The sequence below is a fragment of the Homalodisca vitripennis genome, chromosome 4 (genome assembly GCF_021130785.1).
Source record: "Homalodisca vitripennis isolate AUS2020 chromosome 4, UT_GWSS_2.1, whole genome shotgun sequence".
Lineage (NCBI taxonomy): Eukaryota > Metazoa > Arthropoda > Insecta > Hemiptera > Cicadellidae > Homalodisca > Homalodisca vitripennis.
In genome coordinates, this window is record NC_060210.1 from 164,021,639 (window position 1) to 164,036,670 (window position 15,032).

The following is a 15,032-nucleotide window of genomic DNA, read 5'->3' on the forward strand; positions in this document are numbered from 1 at the left end:
ACTGTAACCGCTATCCGATTGTTGGCGGTGTCTCTTTCAAGGCTGTGCTGGGAACCTAGCCAGTCGTAGTGACTGAGTAAGCAGGGAACATAGCGTCTGGGTCAGGCGCTGACTGTAAACGCTATCCGATTGTTGGTGGTGTCCCTGATGAGGCTGTGCTGGGAACCTAGCCAGTCGTAGTGACTGAGTGAGCAAGGAACATAGCGTCTGGGTCATGCAGTGACTGTAACCTCTTTCCGATTGTTGGCGGTGTCTCTTTCAAGCTGCTGCTGGGAACCTAGCCAGTCGTAGTGACTGATGAGCAGGGAACATAGCGTCTGGGTCAGGCGCTGACTGTAACCGCTATCCGATTGTTGGGGTGTCCCTGATAAGGCTGTGATGGGAACCTAGCCAGTCGTAGTGACTGAGTGAGCAGGGAACATAGCGTCTGCGTCAGGCGCTGACTGTAACCGCTATCCGATTGTTGGCGGTGTCTCTTTCAAGGCTGTGCTGGGAACCTAGCCAGTTCGTAGTGACTGAGTGAGCAGGGAACATAACGTCTGGGTCAGGCGCTGACTGTAACCGCTATCCGATTGTTGGTGGTGTCCCTGATAAGGCTGTGCTGGAACCTAGCCAGTCGTAGTGACTGAGTGAGCAGGGAACATAGCGTCTGGGTCAGGCGCTTACTGTAACCGCTATCCGATTGTTGGCGGTGTCTCTTTCAAGGCTGTGCTGGGAACCTAGCCAGTCGTAGTGACTGAGTGAGCAGGGAACATAGCGTCTGGGTCAGGCGCTGACTGTAACCACTATCCGATTGTTGGTGGTGTCCCTGATAAGGCTGTGCTGGGAACCTAGCCAGTCGTAGTGACTGAGTGAGCAGGGAACATAGCGTCTGGGTCAGGCGCTGACTGTAACCGCTATCCGATTGTTGGCGGTGTCTCTTTCAAGGCTGTGCTGGGAACCTAGCCAGTCGTAGTGACTGAGTGAGCAGGGAACATAGCGTCCTGGGTCAGGCGCTGACTGTAACCGCTATCCGATTGTTGGTGTTGTCCCTGATGAGGCTGTGCTGGGAACCTAGCCAGTCGTAGTGACTGAGTGAGCAGGGAACATAGCGTCTGGGTCATGCAGTGACTGTAACCTCTTTCCGATTGTTGGCGGTGTCTCTTTCAAGGCTGTGCTGGGAACCTAGCCAGTCGTAGTGACTGAGTGAGCAGGGAACATAGCGTCTGAGTCAGGCGCTGACTGTAACCGCTATCCGATTGTTGGCGGTGTCTCTGACAAGGCTGTGCTGGGGCTGCGTGGAATTGGGATGGACTAACGTATAATCAGTGCGCGAATATCCGTTATGGCGGGGAACCTTGGAACCTGTAATTCTTTTGGGGGGTATCTCTATCATCGCGTTAAATGTTTGACAAATAATGCTTATTATGTTGGAGACCTTGATTTCTCACTGCGACTCGATATGCAGAGCATGATCAAGTTCACAAGGATATTACTTGTCTGCGGTCTACACCGAGAGAGATTATTGCAACTGTCTGGAGTGGTGGAGACCTAAAATGTGTTGCCTCCATTATTAAAAAGTATTAACACTTTTTTTACCTACTCTATACAAACAAGCTATAGAAACAAATTTCATTGCAATTTAGTTATTGACGTGGCATTCGGTAGGCGTTAGGAGTTCCTAATCCATATTCTAAATTTGGTTATATAATTTAATCTTAAAAAGTAACATTTCAATAAATTCTGCTTATGATTATATATATATATATATATATATATATATATATATATATATATATATATATATATATATATACTGTGAGTGAAATAATAAGCTTGTTAGAGTGACTGTTCTTGGAGCTAACACTGCTAACGGACTCAGAATCTGTTTTATTATTTGCTAATACACAGAGATCATAGTAGAATATAAATTGCTAAAAGGTTCATATTGAGTTTGCGCCAATTCTAGACCTCTAGCTTTTTTAAACGTATCATCCAAAGACAGTGTTTTGAATTCCATAAGTTTTCCTCGGATATTAGAAGAAATTAATCCCCTAATGAATGCATAACGAATATATCCATTCTAATTCTCTTAAGTTAAGAGGTAACTTGTATAAAGGTGCACAGATAGCTTATTTTCTTAAGTGGCTGTAAGTATCTATAAATGTAGCAAACATGTGGTGGGATAAAATTTAATTTTTTGGGAAAACGTTCAAGTTTTAAAATATTTACTGCTCCATTAAGTGTGGTAGCGTCTGGTATGTGCTTGTAGACGGATAGACATATGCGAGTGACTATAACAACAGTAGTTTTACTCCGTCGGATGTGTAAACTCTGTCACAAAGTCATAGTCAGGATCCACCTCAAAATTATTGGTTGTTTAGAGTTTATCAATTTTAAAAATACATGATGAATGATGAACAAGTAGTAAAAATCATACAGATATGTTTCATTAGACACAACAGTAAACTATGAACATCCATCTTTAACATCGAACAGTAAATTAACGGAAAAAATTAAGGAACAGCTGGTAATAGATGTAGACTAATGCAATGAACAGTAACACTTTGCAAAATGTAATATCAGCCAGTATAAAGTGTTTATTTGACGATGGGAAGGAATTTCAGTTCATATTGCTGTGCAATCCGAGTAATAAAAATATAAAATGAGAAGTGTGTACCAGGACCTTAGTCACGTAAAAATGAAGGCTAGTCAGTGATGAAGCATGTACTATGTTGATGAACTCCTGAGTCCCGACATTAATCACTGGACAATGTCACGGAAATAAATTCAATTTTCCACAAGTGATTCAAATATAACTACCGATTCCCCTCAAGACACATTCTTAACGTCAGAGTAGTAAACTATAAACCTCGACTAAGACGCCATCTTAGTACTTGGAGGACTATGTCGTAAATGGAGCTGGCATTTAAGATATATCTAACAAAGTATTACTCATATATTTATTGTATAATTCTACAATAGTATCAACTTCTCTTTGATTAATATTGTACATAAAATTGACTGTTCAGTATCATATCTAAATGTTTTAAGTTTACTTCTGTGTCTGATAGAACCTATCTGTAGATTATTTACTGATTGTATCATTACTCATATTAATGATCGTATCAGCTCGTCATGGTGGATGATACCATATTAGCAGAGGTTGAATCCACAAAATATCTAGGAATACAACTCGACAGAGAGCTTTACCTAGGGTGAACATGTCGACGGGATTTGTTCAAAAGTTACAAGGAGTACATATGTACTGCGCAATTTGGACAAATTTTGCTTACGTGAGGTTATACAAATGGTGTACCTTGAGCTAGTCCACCCACATGTTTCTTATGCAATTCATTTACGGGGTAGTTGTTTGAAGTTAAGATCTTAAAGAGTCCTCAAACTTCCAAAGAAAGCAGTCAGCATATTTTCAAACACCATTTTAGACAGTCGTGTCGAGATATCTTCAGAAGCTTGGGATAACTGACTTTATTCCGCCTCTATATTTTTGAGTCATCCATATACTGCAAGTTAAGATTCTTAACGGAGATATCCCGTGGTGTGTATGTACGTAGGTATCTAGGTACGACTTAGAGTTCAGCAACATCGAACAACCGTCTTTGAGAAACTCTCTTCACAAGTTGGTGTCAGACTAATCAACTGGCTTCCTTGAGACATCAAGCTACAGCAAAATATTAATAAATTTATAAGCTGGATTAAAACACTTCTTGGTGTTAAACGACCTCTATTCCCTCGAGGAGTTCATAATTAGCCGCTGGGAACACAAGATTAATTCACTGACTCTGTTACTTGGTTTGATGTGAGTGAAAGAAGTGAATGAAATTTTGTGTACGATTGTGTATGAACCAAACAATAGTATAAATAACATATAGCTAGTTTTTTAAACGACTTATCTACCATATTTCCACTGAGGAAAATTGACTGTTATTATGAAACTGTTCGTTTATTGTCTTTTGAAATAAAACTACGTTTGATATTTGATGGCGAAAAGGAGTATGAAAACCAATATAATATGCACTTAACAGTTATTTATAGCTAATTGTTTTTTTTTTTTTTTTTTTTTTCAAATTAAGTATGAAATAATAATAGCAGCAGGACATTGGTGGTGGTGCAGAGGTAAAGATGGGGCTACCGCGTGTTTGTTGCCTGATTGTTGAGAGACCCGCTAATTGCGAGCTCCCCATGTTTGTCCTGGGTGCCCTCTCACGTACTGCCCCTGCGGGTATCACGTGACCTGACGCGCCTCGCCGTGTAATGCGTCCACTTCACGCCCGTTCTCACGTTTTCGCGTTATCGACCTTCGCTCAATCGATGTCATGCCGGATTACTCGCATTCACTCCCCGCGTCTCACTTCATTTTGGCAGCCATTATCCGTTAAATAAGTGAAAATTAGCCCCCAACCGAAGTGCTTTCGAATGGCACTTCCAGGAAATTTGATGATGCGGTGCTAATAATTTTTTAACAGGCAGGCATTGTGTGCGAGGGAAGCTGAGAGAAATTTCGTAAAAGGCTCTTGGATGAAAGTGTCAAAATAGAAGATTTATATTTCCATCAAGGAAGATCCGGAATTTTATCGTGCTTTACTATGCTAGGAACGTTTACTGTGAAAGTTTAATTTCTGTCACTAATTGAGAATAGATTTTACACGATTCATAAACTTTAATAGTTAGAAGAATAGTTGTGTAATTTAACAGCTTTCGTAACAATGGGTTTGTTCGATATATGTTGTTCTAAGCATCGTCATCTACTACTAAAGTTATAGACAAGAACACGTTTTTAAAAATGGTTCCTGAAAGCAGCTTGGTTTGGACAAACCCAATAAAAGTAAAAAATCAAATTTATTATTTGTGGGACTATATGTGGGCATAAGACATACAGCTCAGTCTAGTTGTCAGATATATTACCCGTCTTCCATGTAAGGCATTCTTTCACGAATGTTGCCGCCCAGGGGCTAGCGGCTATCTGCCGCCCCTTGTTTGTTTCATACCCAAAGTTTTATTAAGAACATAGTAGGTATAAACAACACTACAAGTTGAAACAAATTTAATCTTATAACTTTGTTACCATTTATCAGTATTAGTAAAGAAATTTAGTTTACTAACACTATATGACTAGCTTGGAAAAAATAAGAACATTTTACAATAATAAACCAACTAATAGATTTGGGAGTAATTATGCAAACTGGAAAGTAAAATGTACATGTTTATTCAGGAAAAAGTAAAACAAAACTTAGTATCATTTACACCTCTATGGTGATTAAATCAACTTTCTTCTTGATTTAGACTTTGAGAATGAATTGTTAACATCATCAAAAGTTAATTCCTTGGTCATGTCAGACTCAATCGTTAAAACAGCCACATCCCCAAACGTGCTTCAGTCATCCTCGAAATCGTGTAGGTTTTTATCCGTTTGAGAACCGAAATGATCTCTCTGCTGAACAGTTTGTTACAGGGATCGTCAAAAAAGTGTCAATGTCATGTAAACATAGAGATATACGTCAAACTAAAATTAAGTGTCTTATTTATTCTAATTCTACCCAAGGGGGCATAGATCCTCTATAGACTTATATCAACAATGAATACATATTAGGTCTTGATAGTAAAACTTAACGAAATCTTACATAGTAGTTTTATTAGGAACGCTTCCTTTCGAGATCCATGAGGAGGGACAGTGGGCACTATATCTCAGTCATGGAAGAAGGGAAGTCCATCTATGTACCATCCTCTCCAGTCAAAGCGGGCAGGAGTAAAACGCCCTTTTGCCCAGGCTAGAAACTGCCTTTAACACTTAGAAAATCCCACTAATTAACAATCGTACTCCACATCTAACTAAATATTACAGGGGTTTTCAGGACATTTGTCATAGTTCTGTCATGCAATAAATTAGTAACACTATATCTCGAGATCTGCAATCTGATCTGCAAACTGCCTTTAACACTTAGAAAATCCCACTAATTAACAATCGTACTCCACAGCTAACTAGATATTACAGGGGTTTTCAGGACATTTGTCATAGTTCTGTCATGCAATAAATTAGTAACACTATATCTCGAGATCTGCAATCTGATCTGCAAACTGCCTTTAACACTTAGAAAATCCCACTAATTAACAATCGTACTCCACATCTAACTAAATATTACAGGGGTTTTCAGGACATTTGTCATAGTTCTGTCATGCAATAAATTAGTAACACTATATCTCGAGATCTGCAATCTGATCTCTTTTTTAGGTGGATAACTGACTTAACACTTATCTAGATTAAGATAAACAATTCATACAAGAGCGTTGAGGCATACATACAAGTCAGAAACTACAACAAGAATGTTGAGTGTGCCTAGTCCATGCTCACCATCTCAAAAATATGCACTTAATGAAACAAAACCCTAATTATTGAAACTGATCTAGAGAATGCAGATCTGTACTGAATAGCCAATCACCGAGAGTTGACACACCTGAAGAAATCAGAACGTAAATCTTAAAACGTAGTTGTATACAGAACTATGGCAAACGTCTAATCAAATTATGCTGGCTTTACAATCGATCCTTTGAAGATATTTATTGACCTGACATGTGTTACAGGTGAAGCCGCTGTACGAGAGCTACCAGGCTGCTCTCAGTGGTCACCTGACCGAGGCTATGAACACATTCTGGGCCGAGTGTTACGAGGGGTCAAAGTTGTGCGTACATAAGCGGAACCGGGAAGTTGGAGAAAGCAAAATGCGATTCCAGGTTAGTCATTCGGAGCTTTGAGTAACTTTGCTTTCTGTTGGATTTAACCCAATCATACATTTTTACTTGATTCTCTAAACTTTAATAAGTGTATTCCACGGAAATAATGTAATTAAGTTTTTTGTAAGTTGTGTTTTATAAAATAATGTACACACACACACACACACACACACACACACACACACACACACACACACACACACACACACACACACACACACACACACACACATATATATATATATATATATATATACACCTCTTTATATATATATATATAGGTTTAGTAAATTTAGTGAATAGGTTTATCTTGTGCCCTAGAATGGCACTAAGGAAGGATTTTTCTCCCTGACCTCAGTGCTTCGTCCCACTGACCTCTAGAGTTGGCAAAGTTCGTATGAAATGCATTACTACAAACACATATTATGAATTGAAAAAGGCTTGTAATGTAATAAACGGTTCTGTGTAAACTTTGTAATATAACATGAAAACCTAATGTTTAATTAATGTTACTGCTATTATTAATTTGTTTACACTTACAGCATTTAAAGCATAAGAATACGCTTAATAATAATAATAAAACTCTTTATTTTAACCTGTCCTGGATTCACTGATCAGCACAGAGTTATTTATTTAAATATTTTTGAAGTTTTAGTAAAGATTTATGTGTAAGTGTTAATTTCTGCAATGTTAAATTTGCACGCCAGGTGTAACAAAACCAACCTTAGTTGATTTCTATTGAAACTTGATACCTGTGTATGGATAAATAAATAAATAAACATAACAAGCTTCAATCTAAATCAACTTAAACACACACACACACACACACACACACACACACACACACACACACACACACACACACACACACACACACACACACACACACACACACACACACACACACACACACACACACACACACACACACACACATATTAAAAAAGTCCGATTTTTTGAATCGCAATATATATATATATTTTAATACTTCATATAATCCCTTAATATATCGACGTAAGTGTAAACCCATCTCAAGTGACCATCTCATTTGAAGAGCATAAACAAACTTAAACAATGGTGAATGGTGAAAACCAGAGATCGCTATCTCTTTCCCATCTTAAGTAATAGGTTGTCAAAACTTTTATGAAGTCTTCACACCTACATTCACAAAACACTAGTAGAAAACGTTGAAGATTTAAGAAACAGTATTGATAAGGTTTGCAACAAAGTACCACTTCAGACTTTCCAAAATGCGTGACAGGGACTCACCCTACCCTTGTCTCACTGCCAAATAGTAGGAGGTCTTCAGTTTGAACATTTTATTTCACTTGGAAAATTAAAAATATTGTTCTGGTAACACTTGCTATTACTTTGGATGGGAAAGTGATAGCGAATTGTTACAGTTTTGTATGCTCTTCAAAATGAGATGGTCACTTGAGATGGGTTTACATTTGAAAGTTTTGAGTTGCGTACAATATGACACATTTTTGGTGGATACAAAAAATTAAAAATCATCAAATGAAACTTTATCCCCCACAATCCATCACTACCCAAAGGATATCTCCTTATATAAATTTAAGAAAATAAAGAGGGGGCTGTCCTGACTTTTTACTCATTCTGTACAAGCCAATTAATATAGTTTAATAGTTGGTCTATATTTATCGTAACAAGTTTTTTTTTTAAGTGCAAAAAATAATTTTTCACCCATGCCCTTTCTAAAATGCTTGATTAGTTCATGCATCCGTGAAACATTTTTTATATTCTTGAAAACATTGGCATACAAGTAATCTGATATTTTCAACTTCGGGTGGATTTATGTAAAAATCTATATTTATTACCGCTATTAACTGGTGTCGAATTGCTAGAAACTTGTTTTGTGCAATATTTATCGTATACGATTAGTTTACAGACCTTCACAGTAAATAATGTAATGGGGCTCTTTCAGTGATATATAGCCCCGCTAAATCACAGCTGAAGGTGTTCCCGACCACCGAGTCTAAAAGTGGCTCTCAAAAATCGAACTATACGTGTTCGCTATTCGATATTCATGCATTTATCTGTACTGAAGGCGTTTGACTGGCTCGCCTGTGGCTCTCTGAGTCTCGCTCACTTATAACTTAATTTAAACTATTAATAGGGCTTTGAATACAAATCAAGGTTGTGTCATGACTCTCCAAACGTATTGATATAAACGACTAATATTTTACTGATCTCTAACCTTTGGTAAAAAATGTTACCTAATCCTGTCATTGAGTACGTGCTGATTTTTTTGTTCTGAATAATACATATTTGAGTACAAGCACTTCGTCCCAACCCTCTTTGGAGTGGTAGGAAATGTTGTAATATGAGAATATGGAAAGTGAAAAGTCAGGTAAACATTATTATGTTTTTTTATGTAGACTTACATAACAAAACACTTAATATTTTTACTGTATCATAATTACTTCATTTAATAAGTTGTGTTTTCTTAAAAACTCAGTATCATTAATGTGTTAAGAATTACGTTCAAAAAAGTAAATATTTTTGTTCTAATTTGTAAAAGTTTGTTAACGAATTTCAACTGGAATATGTACTATTTCGATCTAACGAAATGGAACAACTACTTCTAGATTTTTATTCAACGAGTTTCAGAATCCCTTTTAGGAATTTTGGGGACTTTTTGGACAGCTGCCGTAAATAAATATTTGGAAATTGATTTTAGTTTGAGCCCCCTTATTATGGGAAACATTTAATTTTTAGAAACTCTTAAACGTTTTTAGCTTAAATAATTGTCGAAGAAATATGAATTTAATAATAAACTGTTAAAGCAGATTGCAATTAATAATCGTACTAAAATAAACTGAGTATTGACGTTGGAAAGCTCATAACGTCAAGATTAACAACATAGTTCGTATGTAAACGCGTAATGTTCAATTATCTTGACGCTGAAGCGGATTTCAAATGCAAATGTTCAATTTGATTATAAATTCTTATGTCAAAGGGTCTCGTTGAATTTACTATGACGTAGAGATCTGAAGACGTAGTAGGTACAGATACCAAACTCTGTAATTCCAAACTATGTACGTTGAAATTAAGCTATTAGGAGTTATGTAGGTATAAGAAAAAATATTTGCACAAAAATATTGTAGTGCTATTATACCTGTACTCGTCGTGTACTTTTCCCAGACGTTTTACATTTGAAAGGTTTATTTTATAATAAGTGATACGATTTTTAAGTCTCAGATCATTGCTTTTACGTCCTGTAGGGTTGTGTACAACTTGTAACAATTATAATGGGGGATAATAAATTGGCGCACCCCTCGTATCTGCTTACTATTAAAAAATTGTGTTAAGCGTCCATAAGTAGACAGTGATGTGCACAATTTCTCTCTTTTTCCATCTACACTAGATCTTTTTGAACACAACACATATAAAACTATAGGTAATTAAGTAACAAATATTTTTGCAGTCGCAGATCATGGCCGGGTACCGCGCGCGTCAAACGGAAGAGACAGTGCGATATAACAACCTCAGCAACCAGGCGCGCAACCAGGAGTTGATCGTGCGGCGAAGGTGGGCACTGTTGAGGAACTTCTTCTGCGGACCACGAGGAGCCTGGACTACAAGGTAAGGTCCTCACCTATGTGTGTTCTGTTATAAATTATATAACAGCCTCAGCAACCAGGAGTTGATCGTACGGCGAAGGTGGGCACTGTTGAGGAACTTCTTCTGCGGACCACGAGTAGCCTGGACTACAAGGTAAGGTCCTCACCTATGTGTGTTCTGTTATAAATTATATAACAGCCTCAGCAACCAGGAGTTGATCGTACGGCGAAGGTGGGCACTGTTGAGGAACTTCTTCTGCGGACCACGACTAGCCTGGACTACAAGGTAAGGTCCTCACCTATGTGTGTTCTGTTATAAATTATATAACAGCCTCAGCAACCAGGAGTTGATCGTACGGCGAAGGTGGGCGCTGTTGAGGAACTTCTTCTGCGGACCACGACTAGCCTGGACTACAAGGTAAGGTCCCTCACCTATGTGTGTTTCTGTTATAAATTATATAACAACAGCCTCAGCAACCAGGAGTTCATCGTACGGCGAAGGTGGGCACTGTTGAGGAACTTCTTCTGCGGACCACGACTAGCCTGGACTACAAGGTAAGGTCCTCACTTATGTGTTCTCTTATAAAATTATATAACAACCTCAGCAACCAGCAGTTGATCGTGCGGCGAAGGTGGGCACTGTTGAGGAAACTTCTTCTGCGGACCACGAGTAACCTGGACTACAAGGTAAGGTCCTCACCTATGTGTGTTCTGTTATAAATTATATAACAACCTCAGCAACCAGGCGCGCAACCAGGAGTTGATCGTGCGGCGAAGGTGGGCGCTGTTGAGGAACTTCTTCTGCGGACCACGAGTAGCCTGGACTACAAGGTAAGGTCCTCACCTATATGTGTTCTGTTATAAATTATATAACAACCTCAGCAACCAGCAGTTGATCGTGCGGCGAAGGTGGGCGCTGTTGAGGAACTTCTTCTGCGGACCACGAGTAAACTGGACTACAAGGTAAGGTCCTCACCTATGTGTGTTCTGTTATAAATTATATAACAACCTCAGCAACCAGGCGCGCAACCAGGAGTGATCGTGCGGCGAAGGTGGCGCTGTTGAAGGAACTTCTTCTGCGGACCACGAGTTAGCCTGGAACTACAAGGTAAGGTCCTCACCTATATGTGTTCTGTTATAAATTATATAACAACCTCAGCAACCAGCAGTAGTTGATCGTGCGGCGAAGGTGGGCGCTGTTGAGGAACTTCTTCTGCGGACCACGACTAGCCTGGACTACAAGGTAAGGTCCTCACTTATGTGTTCTCTTATAAATTATATAACAACCTCAGCAACCAGGAGTTGATCGTACGGCGAAGGTGGGCACTGTTGAGGAACTTCTTCTGCGGTCCACGAGTAGCCTGGACTACAAGGTAAGGTCCTCACCTATGTGGTTCTCTTATAAATTATAGTATAAACAACCTCAGCAACCAGGAGTTGATCGTACGGCGAAGGTGGGCACTGTTGAGGAACTTCTTCTGCGGTCCACGACTAGCCTGGACTAGAAGGTAAGGTCCTCACTTATGTGTTCTCTTATAAATTATATAACAACCTCAGCAACCAGGAGTTGATCGTACGGCGAAGGTGGGCACTGTTGAGGAACTTCTTCTGCGGTTCCACGACTAGCCTGGACTACAAGGTTAAGGTCCTCACTTAGGTTCTCTTATAAATTATATAACAACCTCAGCAACCAGGAGTTGATCGTACGGCGAAGGTGGGCACTGTTGAGGAACTTCTTCTGCGGTACACGACTAGCCTTGACTACAAGGTAAGGTCCTCACTTATGTGTTCTCTTATAAATTATATAACAACCTCAGCAACCAGGGGTTTGATCGTGCGGCGGAAGGTGGGCACTGTTGAGGAACTTCTCTGCGGTCCACGAGTAGCCTGGACTACAAGGTAAGGTTCCTCACCTATGTGTGTTCTGTTATAAATTATATAACAACCTCAGCAACCAGGAGTTGATCGTGCGGCGAAGGTGGGCACTGTTGAGGAACTTCTTCTGCGGACCACGAGGAGCCTGGACTACAAGGTAAAGTTCCCGACTTATTTGTTCTTCAATACTGTTTCTTATTTTTGTTATAATTTTTCTACATAAAGGATTGTATGAGAGCATTAAGATCCTTAAGCGTCTTGTTTTAGGGTATAGAGTTAACAAAGTTGACTGTGTTATGAACCTTGAATGTTCAACCATTTTTTTAACCTGAAGACTGACGTAAAGGAACAATATTTATTCGTTACATGATTGCTTTATTATAAATCATTGCTCCTCAACAAGTCAAACAACATTATTGAACTCCTAATATTTAGGTAGTATACAGGGTGTCCATAAATTACTCCATCAAACTTCAATATTTAATTTGTCTGGCAAAATAAGTAAGAAATGTATAAAGAAATAAAGTGTAGTCTTATCTTGTATAGTTTACCGTCTGTCTGTCTGTTTGTGTTTTTAGGGAGGAAAAAATATTTACTTACTATGAAAGCTTCCGTTTTCTGGCTAATTTGAAAGCTCCAGGTCTCTTATAGCTAACTAAAACCTCCTGTTTTTTTGGGAGCTCCTGGTCCCGGAAATATTTCGACTATCCCGGTCTGTAGCAGCCTAATCTTAAGACAGCTCAACCTGTGGAAACTCTACTCTCAGGTTGCTCCCATCTTTGCTTTCTTTAGCAGTCCTGTCTTATCTTTTATTCTATAGAGCGTCTATATCAGTTGTGGTTGAAATCCATCCGACCACAAAGCGTTTAGAGTTAAACTGTATACATTATGATTTTCATGAAAGGGCGTTCAATAACAATTAAGAGGTTGTAACAACTAATTTACTATGTAGTAGTATGTCCATTTATTTTTTTTAAATTTAAGCAATCACAATGTTTATATACTAGAAATATGTCCAATAGCTATATATGGCTGTAGAGTCTAACGTATCGTTCTGAACATCTGTTCGCAATAGGGCATAAATATCAGATTCTGCAATAATTCACAATGCGGTACATCCGTTTTGAAATGAACATCTAATCAAGAATGTCATCTTTATGATGACTAGTTTGAAAGTATATTTATCCGTCCATTCCTAGTTAGAATTAGTGTCTGGTATAAAGCAATAATATAAACCATAGGTCTATATATGAGGCCACACATTACACACTTCTCCTGTGAACCATGCCCGCCAAACAAAAGCGAGTTTTCTACTGCAATTCTATAGATGCAATTATATACCACCCTCAACATGGTTATGGGATTCTTTAATTTTGACTTAAAAGAAAAAAGTTTGCAATGGGAATAGATACAATAGAATGACGTCCCTCCAGTCTCAATTTATTTGACATGAAGAATTATCGAACATTGCGATATTTTACGGGTACAAAATTGCATGCATTGCTGATCTGCACGGTCTCTGTAGCAGATTAAACCATTCATTAATGGATTGAGCGTAGTGCAATACATAAGTAGAATTGAAACTGCTACAATTACTGTTACTGTTATGACGGCCAAATTATAGAAACGATTGTTTTTTCGTTTGTTTCGTTTTTTTAAGAAGAAGAAACTCAATGAAGTCTTGAATGTGTATATTTAGAAAGAGTCACTGATTATGTCAGAATTAAGCTTGAACGAATCCATTAGAGTTTACTTTCATGGGTTTGACAAGGTTCACTGTGGACTTTTCATTTACACATTATCAGTGATTTAGAAATACTCGCTTGTGTAAGAATATTATAAATGCAAGTACTGGCACGCACTTAATTTTAATCTTCTTCCCATGACTACTAAATTCAATTTCATCAACTGATAAGCACTTTGTACAATATTAACGCTCATATATATTAGACTGGCTCAAAAGGTAATTGTAAAAATATGTCTTCTTACGTTGTATGTAAATTCACCTATTTTAAATGTTATAAAGAGCTATTTAATTTTTTGTCTCAACTAACACTGACAATTTATAGATTACTCTCTACTCTTACAGCGCCCTTTGCCGTTGAACTTGTTACTAAGTGGAAATATATACAGTTATCAAACGTTTCAGAGAACAAAACAATCCCTCTTAATGAATACTTCTCATGTGTTGATAACTTACTACATATTATAATGCTTTTCAGTATTCTTTGTTTGTTTAATATCTTGTTTACTATAAATGACCGTACTGTTACTTATAAACTCAATGTTAACATTTTCAACCTTCTTTCATTATGACTTAATGAGAAAGTAAAAGTTTTCTCGGGAGAAAGGATTTCTGAGGTCAAAACACTCTTGTTTAAAAGGCTCTTCAAAATGGGTTTTTTGATTTTAATTTTACATAGTTAACTATACAAGAGTACCGATAAAATCAATATGACGTACGCCTGAAATGTCTGCGCCTCTCACGCTGCAAAATGTAGGCACTTCAGACGGAGTGTCACTGTTTCTGCAGGCGTTCTGTGACTCTTCGATATGGACTTTCGCAACGTAGTTCATGCCCGGTTAACTATTACGTTTAATATTAAACAATATAGATTTTTGTAGTACACCAGATTTACTCTTTTTTCTAATATCTTAAACTAATATGTATTAATAAATAGTGTATTAAAATATTATTTTGGAATTACAGTTCCTCCTAAGATTCACCAAGCTGAATGATAGGGGATGAATGATTATTTAAATAAATAATATACTAATAAAATAGTATCTGTAAATTCTTAAGTGAGAAAAAATATTTATTTTGAACATAGTGATATTGTAAAC

General features: G+C 37.9%; 2 protein-coding genes across 4 annotated transcripts in view; both read left to right on the plus strand.

Moving 5' to 3' along the window:
• Nucleotides 1-10,562, plus strand: part of LOC124361263 (neurobeachin-like protein 1) — a 155,692-nt gene extending 145,130 nt beyond the window's left edge. Inside the window, 2 exon segments of the mRNA XM_046815310.1 lie at nt 6,580-6,729; nt 10,178-10,562. Coding sequence (XP_046671266.1) covers nt 6,580-6,729; nt 10,178-10,339 — 312 coding nt within the window. The 3' untranslated portion in view covers nt 10,340-10,562.
• Nucleotides 10,563-11,042: 480 nt separating this feature from the next.
• Nucleotides 11,043-15,032, plus strand: part of LOC124360510 (neurobeachin-like protein 1) — a 545,778-nt gene continuing 541,788 nt past the window's right edge. For 2 of the 3 annotated variants that reach the window (XM_046814200.1, XM_046814202.1), the window contains exon 1: nt 11,043-11,144. The gene's annotated coding sequence lies outside the window, so the exon portion shown is untranslated. Of the gene's footprint in view, nt 11,145-12,269; nt 12,346-15,032 lie in introns of those variants that run through there. The other variant, XM_046814201.1, reaches the window with a different exon arrangement.